This window comes from Gopherus evgoodei, chromosome 7 (genome assembly GCF_007399415.2).
Source record: "Gopherus evgoodei ecotype Sinaloan lineage chromosome 7, rGopEvg1_v1.p, whole genome shotgun sequence".
Taxonomy (NCBI): domain Eukaryota; kingdom Metazoa; phylum Chordata; order Testudines; family Testudinidae; genus Gopherus; species Gopherus evgoodei.
In genome coordinates, this window is record NC_044328.1 from 123,338,907 (window position 1) to 123,355,255 (window position 16,349).

Genomic DNA, 16,349 nt, shown 5'->3' on the forward strand with positions numbered 1-16,349 from the left:
ACTAGGATGGGGCTCTGTCATTAAAGTGTTGCCTTTTTCCCCTTCCTGGTTTTGTTTATTTTCATCTGTTAGTCTGGTTATACTTTAATATCTGAAAAACTACCTACAGCCCTAACTACAGGTTTTATGGTCTTTTGTATAAATCTGTAATACAACAAATGAACTCTTCCTACATATTTCTATAGTTCCTGGCCTCGAATACAAATGGAAGGGCAATGAGAAAAGTTTTACTCATAGTACTTGCAACCCAAACAGAAAATGTTTTCATGGAAGGGTATATTTGCTGGATGGTTTGTTTTTTTCCCCCCTTTGCAAATAATTTTTACTGAGTACAGTTACAGTATACTTGTGTCCAGACACAGACCGATTATAATTCCATAAGCAAAAATAAAATAAAGAACAATATAAAAGAGATACAACATTATTCTACTTGGCTGACATATTCCTGCCCAGATCTCCAGCTCAGTTTTTAAAACACAGCAGCTTTGGGGATGGGAGCTTGAATAAGTTCCAGACAGGCTTCTTAACTTTTGAGTTCTCAGTCTCTGCCCTCGCTCATCCAGAAATTACAAGTTTGATGCAGGTATCTCTTGGGGAAGTTCTATTGCCTGTGCTATGCAGGAGCTCAGACTAGATGATCATAATGGTCCCTTCTGGCCTTAAAGTTAGTGAAGCTTTAAAAAGTCTAGAGGCTCGGCAGTTGCTCGTTTTAATATATGTTTGTTATTTTGTTATCTTAAAATAGAGTCCCACAACTCCTTCCATCAGTTTCTGAAAAGTCTCCTGAAAACGTTGAGGAAGGAAGATTGGTGGGTTTTTTGGACAGTAAGAGGAATAGTGTTTTGGTTTCCTGCAATCTGTGGAAACCAGCATAACGGTCGTGACCGGGACATGGGCAGTCTGACCTCGTGGTTGGAGCAGGAATCAGTCGTCCGGCCAGAGGGCCAACTGAGGTCAGATGTCTGGAGTCAGGCAGGGTCAGGGTGCCAGGAGGTCAGCAGTAGAAGTAGGAAGCAGAGTAAGCCATCCAAAGTAGGGAGAATCCAGTTGAATGGACAATTTCGTGTTCCTGTGCTGGTTTATAGAGAAGCTGTGAACCAGTCAGGATGCCCAACATTCTGCCTATTGGATTCCAGGACTGGGTCCTGTCAGAGTTCAGCTCCTATTCTGACAACAGTTAGCAGGTCACTAGGTGGCAGGTTGGAAGTTAGTAGCTCCGAAGAGTCCTACGGACCAAGGTTTAAAACCTGAGGTCCCTGATATCAACATTCATATATTCAAAATCATTCATTTTCAATAAACACATTTGGAAAGACTTCATAACAGGTGTTTTTAAAGGCATTTTCCTCAGAAAAATCAATATTCATGCTATAGTTGGTTATTTTGTCAGCAAGTACATTAATTTACCTTAACATAAAAACCTGAAAGGCAAGATTCGTCCATTGAGCCTCCTACTGTGTTTTTTCTCTGCATAGGTCTCTTTTTGATAGATCAAAGTCTGTGAATAGTTTGACAGAATATTAATGATCTTTGTAATTCACAAATTTAGTGTGCAAACTGATTCATATGGTATTCCAAACTTATAGATTTACAAGGACATAGTCAAACCCAATCATTTAACTGTGCTACAAATACACTTTGTTACAGAATTATAGCAATCGTTAAGGACTTTTGCTATGAAGTCTATTTTATTCTATTTGTTGTGTTGGGTTGTCTTTTTTTCTGTTTTAATGCCTCATACAGATTGTGAGGCCACCTCTCTCCCTGTTTGCCACTGTGGTGGCTGGACTCAACTGGGGTGATTTTTTGCCTACTGCCCAGATTTGAAGGGCTGGTGGCAGAATGTTCTCAGTGAAGGGCTCTTGGTTCTGGAATTGATTTGTCAGAGTCTGAGTCTTTGGCTTTGCGGGTTTGATATAAAACCCATCTCTTTCCTCTGGACTGTGCCTGAAGAGGGGAGGTTAATAGGGAGGCACAATTTAAAAGTCAGCACTTGCCCACAGTTACCTATATCGTTATATCTCAGGTACTTTCCCCTATATTTACAGTAGGCAGCCCAGGGCTTAGAGCCATCCAGCTTAGAAAATGGAGCATAGCTGATGAGTACGCTTGCACTCTGACCCATTGGTATCACTCCTTGCAGAATAGCAGGAAATAGAACTTATATACAAATAAATAAATGAAATGAAATCTAAAAGAGGGGGGAGGGGAATACTTTATATTTTTTCAAATGTTTTCCCCCAAAATTTGAAATTCTATCCAAATTTTGAAAATATCTCAACCAGCTGTAGTAGGAACTGCCCCTGCCTCGGAACTGCAGAGTGGCTGGTGTGTCGCTCGGTGTCTTTGCAGTGAAGGATTCCAGACTCCTTACAACCCCTCTGGCTTTTCAGCCTCACTCAAACCTTGTTTCCTGTTAAAGGGGTGGGTGGTTGCTACCCAAAACGTGAGTGTTACATGAACAGCGTCATGGCTTCTAAAGTAGCAGGTTGGCCCTGTGAAACTCCATATCTGAAAAGCTTCTTCTCTTCACCTTGGTGAAGAAGCTAAGTTTGCACATCCCTCAGTGTCATTCTGCTGTGCATAGGTCATTTCCACATGACATCAGGGGGTGCCAAAGCTTGTAGTATTCATTCCTTCTATTTTGTATACGTTCCTGTACCACAGTCATCTCCGTAATATCTGAGCGCCTTCCGGTAGTGCATTAAGCAACATGACCATCAGTGGAGGCCCAGGGCTCTGCCAGATCGGGAGAACCTTAAACACCTCTGAACAGAAGCACAGAAATAGGTTGCCAGGGATTTCATTGGATGATGAAACACTCCCTAGTTCCTAAAGAAAGGCAAACTAACGAAGTAATTTAATGTGGGTGACTCAGAGAGTAAAGAAGGTAGCTAAGAGACAGGAATTCATTCTGTATGTAAAGCCTCAACATTTGATTATTTTTCATGCAACTTTTGTTGTTTAGTGTTTTGCTAAGAGCAGCCGTAGTTTTCTTGATTTAATAGCTGTTAGTGCATTGGTTTAGGAATTGAAAAGCTATCATGTTTGGAAGCAGGTAATTCACAGTTGTAGTTGTAGACTGGTTTTTACCATTTTCTTTTAAACCATCTAGGGGACGCAGGGAAAACCAAGCTGCAATGTTTATGACTCATCTTAGAACTATTGCCTGTTTAATACATCACATGGGAATTCTTGATGTTTTCGTCTACTTGTAATTTGCACAGTCCGTGATCCTGTATCTCTGGACCTTGTGCCATGTTGTTTTCACTACATTTGCCCTACCCAGGTTCTGGAACTCTGCGAAAACTAAAGCATCCTGTGGTATAAGTTAGAGCAACCCTAAGTACTGCACTAACCTGCAGCTGCCTATGGCCTGTGCTGCAGCCCAGAAGCTCCATAGCCCTGAATGCTGTAACTCATGGGGCTTGCAAGCAGAGGCAATGCAGGGCTGCCTTGATTGATCCTATGCTGCTCCTGCACTGAAAGATTTCTAGCCAAAACCCCTTCAGGCCCCTGTATGTCCTCTATCCCACCACCTGAGCATGGTTTATGACAACCAGTGCAAGGGCCCAAATTGGCCCCATTGGGTCTAGGATCTTTATCTCAGAGTGATGTGTGTTGCTTAGTCTGTTGGGGTCAATACTGGATCTTCATGGTTAGAGATGGAAAAATATCAGTAAGTCCATCATTCCCTTCCATTATAGTATTTGTTCCTGGGATACGCTTAATTTTTTATCGAGGCTGGTTTAAATGTCTTGGGAGATGGAACTACTCCTGTTCCCTTTGGAGACTGCTCCACCATAATACTATAGCTATCGCTGTTAGTCCTACTGTAGCTTTTATTTCATCTTATTTGTCGTAGTTTTACCTCTTGCATCCCCCTAAGCAAGGACTTCTGTGGTGTTTACTGCCTTTGGGTATTTTACTTATAGACCCTTCTCATGTGACTGCCTCCTCTCCTGTCTCCTTAATCAATCATTCAGCCAACATATTCATAAGCAGTTCTTTTAATCTGTCTTCCAAAAGTCAATCCTTCCAACCCCACAATCATCTATGTTGCTCTTCTTTGAACACCCACCACTTTGTATGAAGATAAAATGATTCTGAATTAATAATCAATTCAGTGAAAGCAATAAGGGCTCCCCAAAACATTTTAAAACAAAGCTGATACTATTGTACATTTCATTGGATGAAAGAGAGACCAACACACATTTTTGTATTTCCATTTTGTACATTTTCCCAACAGAAGGTTCATGATTATTCCCATAAATCTAACAGATTTGTGGCCTGCACTTTAAAGACTCTTTGCCCACATGCAATGTATTACAAATGTCTTGATGAGTAAAGTTTTAATCAGTCAAATCTGTCTTGATTTAGCAGGATTTTGTGGACAAATCTTTGTTCTCAGCTGTATAATAATTACAAGCTGTTTTACCAGTGGATAAAGAAAGGATTACTGTCCTCTTTGAAAATGGTAACTTTATAATTACATGTATTTACTTTCCTTATCAGAAAAGAACTCACCAGCTGAGACGCAGGATTATTTTTGTTTAAAAGGCTCGTGGGTGACTGGAAAAAACACACGTTCTGGGTTTTAACTTTTATAGACATGAGAGACATTTTTTCTACTGAGAACTTGCAGCAGTTAGAGGATTTTTTTTCTCTTTTAATATAACATTCTGTTTCAACTGGTTTCTACATAGAATAACCGACAGTGTTGGGCTAAAGCCAAAATGCAGCTCATTGTTGTGATCAAAAATTAAAAAAAACTGAGGGTAGGGAAGAATAAAGAGATTAATTTTGTCACAATAAAATGAAATATTCTCCTGCCTTTTGGTTGAGAATCTGCGACATTCTCTCTCTTTCTTCCCTCCAAAAAGTGAACTATTTTCAAATGTGTCCATAAGGACAGGAGCAAATGGGAGTGGACTCTGTTATTGTGTATGGTCCATGCTAAAAGGCAGACAGGTGCAACTGGCTTCTAAATTTCCATTTCCAAAATTGTCCATCCAAGTTTTTGGCTATGCGTTTGCAGACCTAAAATTTTGCATGCTCAGAATTTCGGAGTTGCACATGGAAACTGTTTTCACGCACAAATAGAGTAGTTACATATCTGCCCTATTTGAATATTTGAATGTTGTTTGTTATCCCGTATGTGAGCACAAATGCTATTCTCATATGTAAATCTACCAAAAATATGAGTGCCCAAAATTGTTGTGATTAACAGGAGAAGAGAACATACAATATTATGTACACACATTTGAAAGTATTTTTTTGCCTAATGTTAACACCACTCTGACATCCTAAGTTTGAAAATTCAACTTGAAAAATGATATGGTGAAAATATAGGGTAGAAAATGGAGAAAAGAATGTCAGAATAGAAAGTTTTAAAGGATTTATGCAGTAAAGTCATGGAAGATAATCTCTTCTTGATAACGTAACCAAAGGCTATCAAATTCATGACTGTTTGGTGGTTTTTCAGTTGGCAATAATTTTCAACTTAATCCCAAAATTAGCTGGTGACTAAGTGAAAGGCTCTATATTCCACTCCAAACACTTGACTCTTCCAGAGCCTCAAGATTGTGCATTTCTAACTCGAAACTGCATGTATACTAATGGAGATGAAATGCCCTTGATTTATACCACCACATAGTGTCATAAGATTGAAACATTGCTATGCAATAACACCTGGTAACAATGTCAATGTTTATTTCTCTCGCTTTCCTGCACACCCCCAGATGCAAACACTTTCTCTCCCCTATTTCCCGGTAAGGGCTGGATGTCACTGCAGAAATCTTGAACCTATTCCTGAACTTCAACTTTCAGAAGGGCAGCACATTCTGTTTCTAGTTCATGTGCATGGCCAAACACTACATTCATGAGCGCTATAAAAACATGGATTTTTTTTTTCATTCAAACTTTTAATGTTCCTGAGTATCGATAGTTTCTAGAGGGTGTATCTGCACTGCAGTAGAAGACCTGGAGGTGTCTGGGGTCAGCTGACGCAGGCTCAGGCTTGTGGGCTAATCAAATTGCAGTGTGGAGGTTCAGGCTCTAGGACCTAGGAAGAAAGAGAGTCTCAGAGCCTGGGTGCCAGCCCAAGCCCCGCAAGCCCAAGTCAGCTGAACCAGGCTCTGAGAGTTGTTGCCGCAGGTTTTTTATCTCAGTGTAGACATACCAAGAGATACATTTGTAACAATATAAACTGATTTCCTATATTGTTAAAACTGTCGCAATAAAACATATCTAAAAAGAGTAATTATAAGTAGGCTTTTAAGGTAGCATTACTGAAAATAAATATTTATGTAATAAATTGGTGGCTTAGTGGTAACAAGTACTGCAAGACAACAGAAATGTGAATTTGAGACATGACACACAGCAAACACTATAACCCTTCTGGGCCTAGGATTCAAAAGTATGTATTTGAAATAAAGTGGAGTGCAAAGATGTGCTGGTAAAAATACATGTTGCAGGGTAATCCATAGAGTGACACTGATATTAACTTGAGAGAGAGAAAATAAAGAGAGGTTCACTTTCCCTGTCTAGAACAGCATTCTTATAATAGGGGTCAAGGAAAAAGCAGCCTGTAATATTGTGCATTTTCACTGTTATACAGCAGATTATAGCATAAGTAAAGGGGAGATTATATTGATAGCCTGCGTCTAGAATTCTGTTTACAGTTCTCTGACACCATCCAGTGGCAGGAGGTTAATGTTAGACTAGATTCGTGAGGATTTTTTTTTTTTTGCTTTAATTTCCACTGCCATAAAAGGCATTTTACTTTAGTTTTTAAGCCTGTTTTCTAATGCTGTCGGATTATTTAGTTTTTAAAATCCATTTCCAGTGCTTTCAGAATGTTTTAGAGACATAATTCAAGTTCTCTCTTTTATCCATCTTCCTAAAATGTCTATCACATAACAAAAGCAAACTGAATTTCCGGAAGCAAAAAATATCAGTCATTTACAGCATACTTGTTGAAAGTATCTTTATTTGTATGTCCTGCTTAAAAGTCTGTTTTGTATTTCATATGTACCAAAATCACAGTCTTTTGATTGTGAGAACGATTGGTTCATTTTTCCAACTTCCTATTTCCATCCTTTTGCTTGAAACCTTTTTTTTTTTTTAGCTTGTGTCTTGTATTGATTTTGTTAATACATTAGTCAAGTAGAGTCTAGAGCAATCAACGTGGTGCAGCATGCATCTAATGTACTGTTCCCATTCTGACCTGTCGGTAGATTAACCTCAGCAAATTCATGAAGAGAAAATGTTAGTTTTAAATACTCGGATACCACAAATAGCATAATGTTCTTGCTTTGTAGGAAAATAGCCAGCAAAATGTCTTTCACTCTATCTCACCTCCCTCCCCCCCAATTCCTTTTATGGAAAAGTCCTATAGAAGCCTATCTATCAATCCATCTGGCTAATCTTAGTTATATTAGGTTATCGCTGTTGTATCTGTGTGCCAGATTAATCCTGCGTGGTTCATTAGAAATTAAAAGGGATTCCATACAAGTTATTCTAAAAACCTAAAGAATTTTATAGCGAAGGATACCTTTTAAGTAGGCTTTTTAAAACCATGCTGAAGGGTTCTTCTGCTTGTAGATATGTATTTCTGCCTTAAATACTACAGGATGGTTGGGAAAAAAAACTATGTCAAGGTTATAATCTATGAAATTCTACCGAACTTTTCTAAACGTTACAGAGCAGGCAGGGCTCCCTTCTGTCATAGATTTCAGATTCTGCTTAGTTGTCATTGACCGTTGTAGACAAGCTGTGACTGTCCATGCAGTGCATGGGGATGGAAAGCATGACCTCTTCTCCCAGTGCTGCTAGGACAGTAGCAGACAGTTAGTTATTCCTTCTCCAGCCATCTGCCTCTTTGATCACAAAAGTAACCAGACCTGCTGCTACAGAGATATCTTTGGCCTCTGTCAGTTGAGGGAGTGGGACCCTTGACTTGAGCTCACTGCAGAAACAGGCTCTTGCTTGTGGCAGAATAGAGTTATTATCTATCTCGATCGATTGTATAATTATAATAAAAAAAAATCTCTCCATGTTTGTATTAAGCAAAATCACACTTTAAAATCATGAGCATCCCGAAGAGAAAGTTGCATGCTACTGAGCATGTTTACAGCATGATTAATAATTAAGAGTGTAATTAAAGTCTAACTGCACATATAATTACAATTCATTTTGGTAGGTGTAGGAATTATGAAGTAATTAAACATTTTGACAAGGCAAATGAACAAGGAATTTGGTGTGGGGGAGGGAGAGTTATAGAATCTGCTCTTTAAGAGGATCAGTTCAGGTCCTTATGCTGACAACTTATGATGCAGTCCCTAGTGTGAATTCCACCAGTGCAACCTAAACACCTGATGAGGGATCCTTGTATGTTGCTTAATGCATCGATTTTCAGAATGGTCACTTAGCTTTGTTGAAGAAAAGGGCCTGAAAAGTCCAGATTTTTCTTCACTGCTCTGTTTTCCCAAATGAAGGGGTTATAACCAGGGCGGAATCTGAACTACTCTTTATTGTTTTGAAAGAGTCAGAAACCTTCACCATTCACCTGTGACTCTGTTCTGAAAAAGGATGGTGAGCTGGGATGAAAAAGAATGAAATCAGGAAAGGAAAAAGATAATCAGAAAAAGGACATGAAATCCTAGAAAGTTAGTGCAATCCAAATTATGTCACGATAATTTAATTTGGAAATAAAAAAAATCAGCATGTTTCTTGAGAAATTACCTCTTTCCTGACACACACTGATTATAGTTTATCTTCGTGTTCTACAGAAATGTCCTGGCACATTTGTGAGTGGTGTGCAGTAGTCTTTAAAATGACTACCGTCCTTGTGCTCTCACTTAGGCGATCTTATCTCACCACTGAAGTTTTTGGTGTTCACATGATTGCCAGATGTGTAGCAGCATTCCTTGGTAAACATGCTTCATAATTTGTTGGTCTTCCATCCTAGCAATAGGACCGTACCAAAGCCACTGAAACTGAACCAATGCCAACAGAGGCAGTTGTTGGGTTTGGCTATGAATACCCCTGTTTCTGATCTTGTCCTGCTACTGCAGCTGACAAAGACTGAGAGAATCAAAAACGTCAGTCCACCATTCTCCAGCCTTCCCCAGTGCCCACATTTCATTGCCATACAATAAAGTTGGAATAACCATGCTTCTGTGGATGTGCGCCATTTTGGCAACACGTCATCTCAGTGATGCTAAAGAAATAGGTCCAGCACATCAGTGTTCTACACAAATGTGTCCCTGGATTTTCTTTGGACTCCAAATGGAAAGTGGTTGATTTAACTGAATAGGGTTGTAGAACATATACATTTAAGTCGGGTGTAAATTATGGGGAATAGTGAAACATTTCCACAGTTCAGAGTGAGAGATTTTACTGGCTGTTGAAACTGTGAAAATATTGAATCTTTAAGGTTAAAATCTATATTTTCACTCCTAAGCACAGGTCAGTGCAATTATTACATTAGGACTTTATATCTGGCAAAATTAACATGGTTCTTTTACCTTGGTGCTTAGCAGCCTTAGGTCACATGACTATTTCACAAGTGTTCCCCAACAATGAAAGGTTAGGAGTGTTAAGAGAGATCTCTTCAGTCCCCAGAGGAGAATGAACACTCCATATTGGGCTCTAGTGATGACGGCTCTAGTGGACGTGTGCCCATGGTTACAGAAGCATGAGGATTTTGAGGGTGAAGACGTATACTTTGGAACTCATAGCAACAACAGAGGACATCAAGAACTCAGGAAGTTTAGTGACAGGCTCATATTCTGATGAGTTGCAGGGTCTATTTAATCTACATGTCTAGGGAACTCTGTGGCCCCCATCTCTGTCATATCTGAGCATCTGTGATGCCTGAAATCAGGGGCGAATTTGTCCCATTATGTCCGGCACACTTTTAACATACCGGGCAAAGTGATTTCATAGTCAGATCGCAATTTTGAATATGAATATAATTTTCAGTAAATTCCCAGTTCTTTCACGTATTTCTATAATGCACTGTTTTGACCCAGTGTTGTTTTACATATGGAGAACCTCTTGGTAAAAAGTAGAGCCTGTTGGCAGTCAATGAATGAACAGGAGAATAAACTTAACATTACTGAACACACTGATGGTTGTGAACAGTTTTCCTAGTTCTTAACAATCCTCCATTTTGGGGTCTCAGTTGCCTGGCAGCCTACTTTGTAAGTGTCATGTCCGTCTCCCTTGGGATGTTTTAAATGTTCAGTTTGTGCTTAGTAAATCCTCAGAAAGGGTTAAGAGAGAGAGAGTCTGCCAGTAATTTTCTAAATCCTTTGTCTCACCCATCATGCAGTGCAAGTAAAAACTGCCCATAATTTTCAGTTTGGTGTTTCCAGGAGGTGCCAAATGCATTGCATCAAACCAGGCAAGAGACTTCTGGGGAAACACTAAATATATGTGATCACTGTGCCAGAACATTTCCAAGGACCTGTCCCTGTGTAGCTTCAATAAACGAAGGGCTTCAATGACAATCAGTCATCTCTTTTCATTAATCATTTCTCATTTAACTCTCCATTTGCCTTTTATGAGAGTCTGACAGTGTGAAACATGCATTTCCCTGAAATGTCTCTCTTAATTTATAGCCTTTTCTCCTGACTATGAGAGCGCTCTGTTGAGTGTATTTGAAGGGTTTGTCTACAAACAGAGCACATAGGTTCAATAGCTGTACAGTCTTACAAATGATATTATAGTATTTGGTATCTTTTAAGGAACAAAGGATAATGTCTTGCTCATTTTCTAAATAATTTACAAATGAATGTTCTTCCATCTCCACTACCCTCCTGGACTTTAAGCAGAGGTGCAGAAGTACTTTATGGGCAGAGGGTCAGACTACTCCTTGGCTTCCTGCGTCAGGTACTCCCAAACAGTCAAATTCTCAGGATTGCTCAGAAACCTCAAGCTTGTTAAAAAATCAAAGTAGTAATAATAATTTTACTCCTTTGAGGCCATCACAGGTGGGTTTTAGAGTTATAATTTATAACTATGGTGGGGTGTTTTTTTTAATAACAATACTGCTAACTTGAGTCTAGTGCTTTCGTCTTCAAAATGTTTTACAAGTGTTAATGGAATGAAACATGGTCCATTATCCATGGGATAATTATCCATTGACTTCAGTGGACATTGGATTGACCCCTGGGCCTTCATAACACTCCTGTGAGATAGGTAAGTACTGTTATCAGAGAGTAGCTTATCTGAGGCCACAGAAGTAAGCACTGTCAGGGTTAGAATTAGATTTTAGGAGTTCCTGGGCTCAGACCCTTAGGTGACTCCCCTCTCTGTAAAGCAAAATGAAATCTGGTTTAATGATTTAAACTAGGTTGATGAAGGGTTAATAGAAAGCATTTGCAACATGTATTCATTAGTTAACCTTTTCAATCTCCTTTCTAGGAACGAATGTTCATGAGGCCCAGCGCATTCTGAATGAAAGTGGGTTACCAATCACCTCTGCAAGGGACCTTGAGGATGCAGCAAAGAAAGCAGTGGCTAGTGTGGAAAACAAATGACTCCTTGAAGATATTTGCCTGCAGAGGGGCTGTGATTCACAAAAGTGATATTCACATTCTTGTTGCAGACAGAATTATTAACGGTTCCTTGAAGCAGTCATCAGTATTGCTGAATTTACCTATCTGACATATCCAAAAGGTAGCAAAATTAGTGAATCTTCAATCTGCATATTTCTGGATTGAGAAATATGTTAATTAACATTTAATTCCACAGAGTTCCTGGGTTTTTTTGCATGTGTGTTTTTCCAAAATAATGTAGTTGATGGGTTTGTGAATGAGGTATAGTCAGTTAACTTACTGATTCCTGTCAATAGAGTTGTTCCCTAATCCAACAAATACTGTTTGCGCATTTTTTTGGAAAAACATTTTAGTTCATTTTTCATGTCCTAAAGAGTCAGCAGGCAGAAGTAAATCCTAATAATTGATTGATCGTATTTTTATGAATTTTTACAATAACAAACAAAAAAATCTGCTTACAATAAATATATTTTTCCAGACGTATAGGATTTGTTTTCTTCTTAGATAGTTTGTGGTGTATCACACTCCATGCCTTAACATATCATCTTTGTATTCAAATATAAAAAGTATACCTCACATTAGGAAGAAAAATGGATTCTACTATTTGTTGTGGTGAAAGGACCTTCCATTCTTATACTGTACCAGTAAACAGATGAAATGTGATTCAATTGATTGTGCTAGCCACTGGAGATGAAATTAAGTATAGTCCGTCCAAATGTAACAGTGACCTGCGGTATCTATGGGTGTATGTATGTAGTTAATCTAATGGCTGCCAACTTTTCAAAATAAACTCTTTAAGTAATAGGAGATATTGCAATTCTGAATATTCAGTGTAACGTATGAATCAATAGCAGCACTATGTGAGTAATAAGAAAAAAAAAATTCTCAAAATAGTCATTTTATTTCCAACAAAGAATTTTGATTTGCTGTTTTTAAAAAAAAAAAAAAAAACTTGTTCAGTTTTCACAAACATTTGAATGTTCAAGCTTTAGTAATGCAAATACTTTAGACAAGCAAATTCTAAGTTGCGGTACTTGAATAGCCACTAAAAATCCTATTTTGATTGTGTAGTCATTTGTACTGTTATAATAATTCAAGCTGTTGATTATTTACACAAATCATTCAATCAGGGAACAGAAGACATTACCATGTGGCTTGAGTAACTAACTAACTCAGTACACGTTGCAGACCACAAACTGTTTGCTGAAATTTGTGAATAATTTTGAGTAATGTACCAATGAGCGCATGTCATGATCTGTTTCTGAACAATTTGTAAATGGGGAAAAAGGTAAAATTTGTCTAATAAATTATTCATTGTGAATTATTTGCTCCGCTCTAATCAACACTCTGCTTTATTTGGGGAAAAAATACTTTGTCATTTAAATTTGTGTTGACATTTCCATGACAACATTTGTATTCAGAAATGATTTTTTTATTAATCTATGTAGATCTACAAGTATAGCTAGATTCTGCAATTACCTAATTCCTCTTCCTTCAGCTGTTGCCCAAGGAAAAAAATATGTTTATCACTATTCTAATGATGATATATTAGTGTGAGTTACTGTTCATATAAGAAAATTACTAATTCAATTCAAGATAATAAGTATTTGATTAATTTAATGAGGATCTGGTAAATGATTGTACAGTGGGCTACTTATAAAAAAAATAAAGAAAAAAACACTTACCAGAAACATCTCAGTATGATGACATATTCTAAGTACAGGAAAATAAAAATATTTTTGTGTCAGTCAGTAAAGTGGTAAGGTAAATATTTCCTTGTTAAGGTCCCATTTCTAGCTTTCTTATGGTCTCCAATATATACAAATAGATATGTTCACTCAGGTTAAGCTGCATATAGATCTGAGAGAAGTCAGTATTTGATTGGACCTGTGCTGCTAATCCAAATTTTCATATTACTCATAGCTTTTTAAAATAATAATAAATAATCAGTGATTTTGAAAGTTTTGAGGTAGCTGGAATTAAATGTTTTTTGCTACCAGTGCTGTTTGAAACAGTACGGAATTCCCTAGGAGTTTGTATTTAAACTTTCTACTAAATTTTTTTAAATATACTGAGCTGGTAATTAAATTTAGCAACCCATGAAAAGGAGTTTAGGTTTTGAGGGAAGTAATTTAACTTAATATGGCTGTCTCAACTCCCAGTGGTAAATATGATTGTAAACAGATCCAGTTTTTCATTTTAAAATTCATCTTAATGTCCACGGAGCTGCCTACTTTCCCAGAACATGTGAATAAATGCTCCTCTCTGTTCTTTATGGCCTCACTAAAGTCCATGGCAAAATTCCTATTGACTTCAACAGGATAAAATCTTGATCCTGTATTTCTCCCCCATGCCTTAAACAGTGAATATCAGTTTCTTGCATTTAATGGGGAAAATAGTACTTGAAATTTAAAATGATCTTTTAATACTGGTCACAGAAAGTCTTTTCTTGCCTTACCATGAGCATCTTCTCTACTTTGATCCAGTAATTTGCAACAGTCACTGGAATGTGTCTATAAAAAATGAGTGAAAGAGGCACACTAACTTACCTTTTTTGGTTCTAAATTCATAAAGAGTATAACATTTGGCACATTAGTATGAAATTTTTTAAAATGTTTTCATATTCACCAAATATTTAGCCAAATAAATGCAAAAGTCAACCCAATTAATGACTCTGCTTATTCTTTTTAGAGTAAGAAGACTGATTTGTTTGCCTGCTGACTTCTTTGCCCTTCCATTTCTGCACCTTCTTATGGACCTGTGAACTGAAGCCCATGTGGATTTATTTCCGTATGGGCAATTCTTGTGTGATGTTAGGCATTTTGCCTTGTGTGATCTTAGGCTTTTAATCATTTTGGTTGGTTGTTTTTAAGCTGTATGCCTCCAAGGTGTTTCCAGTCCTGTCCTAGCTTCATACCCAATATCCACATACAGAATGGGGCAGTGCACTACACACTTACAAAAACCTTATTTTTGTTTTGAGGACAACATGCAGAAACTATATAAACTCTGGAGAATGCATGCACTTCAGAGATGCCGTGGTTTGACAGCACTGTCTGGTGCAGTTTGAAGATTATAAATACCAAATTCAGCAGCATTTTTTCATTCCAGTCATTAGATCGTGCTGCGTTCAAAAGTACTTTTCACTCTTTAGTTGTTTGATGTCCTTGACGTGACGTTCTTTGCACAAAATAAACGTGCCAAAACTGCTGGTGCCAAGGAATTGGAATCAAAACTCTTACTTGTAATTTGTCTTTGCATTCGTTCCCCACCCCCTTTTGGATGCATAGCCTCAGTCCTGCCGGGCACTGACTGTGGAGCCATATGGAGACGGTGACCGTTGAGGTTTGGCACTCAGCAACTGGCTTCAGTATGCGCACAAGGGTGCTGAGTGGCCAAACTCACCGGACGGAATTGGAGTGGGGGTCGAAGCGTAGTGTTTAAGGCAGAACCCATGCATGACATTAGTGACACAGCAGTCATTTTACTTCATAAGAATCCCAACAAGTACTGGAAGGCAGATTGCAAAGCAGAGGCCATCTGAATAACGCCAGCCAAAGGCACACATGGTGTCAAACGCCATTGTATGTAACTTGCTTCAGAACATAGGTTCATGTGACATTTTCATAGTATGTTTCCATCTTTTAACATTCCCCTTGTTTTCCCTCACAAATTCCTTGATAACCACAGTAGAAATGCATAAACACACAGTGTGCTCAAAAGGCCTCTTATGGTGGAATGTGGAGGCAGGAGGAGCAGCGTTTCTGGCTAATCAGATCCTGCATGAGTGTTTGGGGCTCAGATTGTAACTTAACAGAGGAACCCCTGAATCAGATTTCCTGTCACATTAACTGTGCTGCTATAAATCGGTATTCTGCACAGTGTTGGTGCGAGACCGATTATCTTTACTGCAGCGTGTCGGGTCACAGAATGGTAAGAACCGCATTCACCATCCTTGGCAGCTGCTCAACTTGCGGCCATTTTCTCACCTCAGCAGGATTGAGCCCTGAAAGGCTAACCTGGCACGTGTACTCATGAAAGTAGTCTCAGAACACTCAGGAGGAATATGCCTGTGGGTGAGAACAAGCTGGATAAAATTTCACCTTGTTCAGAGAGCCAGTACAAGATCTAAGCACAGTGAAGTCCCACTTAATGTCTGTTTTGAGGGTTTAAATGGGATTTAAAGTGTCCCATAGGCCATAAGATTTCACTATATGTTAATAAAGGTTCTAGGACAGGGCCCTATTAGAACAAGAATAAAAGGATGAAAATCCTTGCACGCTGACACTGTACTAGGGTTTGACAAGATCTCTTTAAAGTTCTTCCAAAGAAGAAGTTACAGCTGGGTGTTACAGACTTTTGTTGTGGTGATGGATATTTCTAGTGCTGTTGTAGTGGGAATGGATTCCTCGTAAAGTAGTCAAACAAATTTGTTCCTGGACAATATTCAGCTATCCATTTTGGATGTAGGTAAGAGGAAGTGTGGACTCTGGCAGGCAAATCTTGGAACCTTAGAGGTGCCTTGGCCATGCCTACAGAGTGACAGAGATGAATAGCTCGGAATAAAGTTGTGGTGAAGCTAGGACATCGTGCAATAATACCCCTGTGGGTAAAGGACTGCGGCAGTGAACCTGTAGGAGAGTTTGAAGCTATGAATATCCAGTTGGGATTGCTGTTTAGCGGAACTCTATTTTGAGCAGGACCAAAAGGAAAGATCTGTGTAAGAGCAATTAATGTGACTGACCAGGAAGTGAAGCTAGTGAAAAATCACATCTTGGGGAC

General features: G+C 38.6%; 1 protein-coding gene across 2 annotated transcripts in view; it reads left to right on the forward strand.

Moving 5' to 3' along the window:
• The window catches only part of SUCLG2 (succinate-CoA ligase GDP-forming beta subunit), a 225,025-nt gene extending 210,793 nt beyond the window's left edge, over positions 1–14,232 (forward strand). For both annotated transcript variants that reach the window (XM_030569524.1, XM_030569525.1), the window contains one exon: positions 11,434–14,232. In XM_030569524.1, coding sequence (XP_030425384.1) covers positions 11,434–11,549 — 116 coding nt within the window. In that variant the 3' untranslated portion in view covers positions 11,550–14,232. The remainder of the gene's footprint in view (positions 1–11,433) is intronic.
• The last annotated feature ends 2,117 nt before the right edge of the window (positions 14,233–16,349 follow it).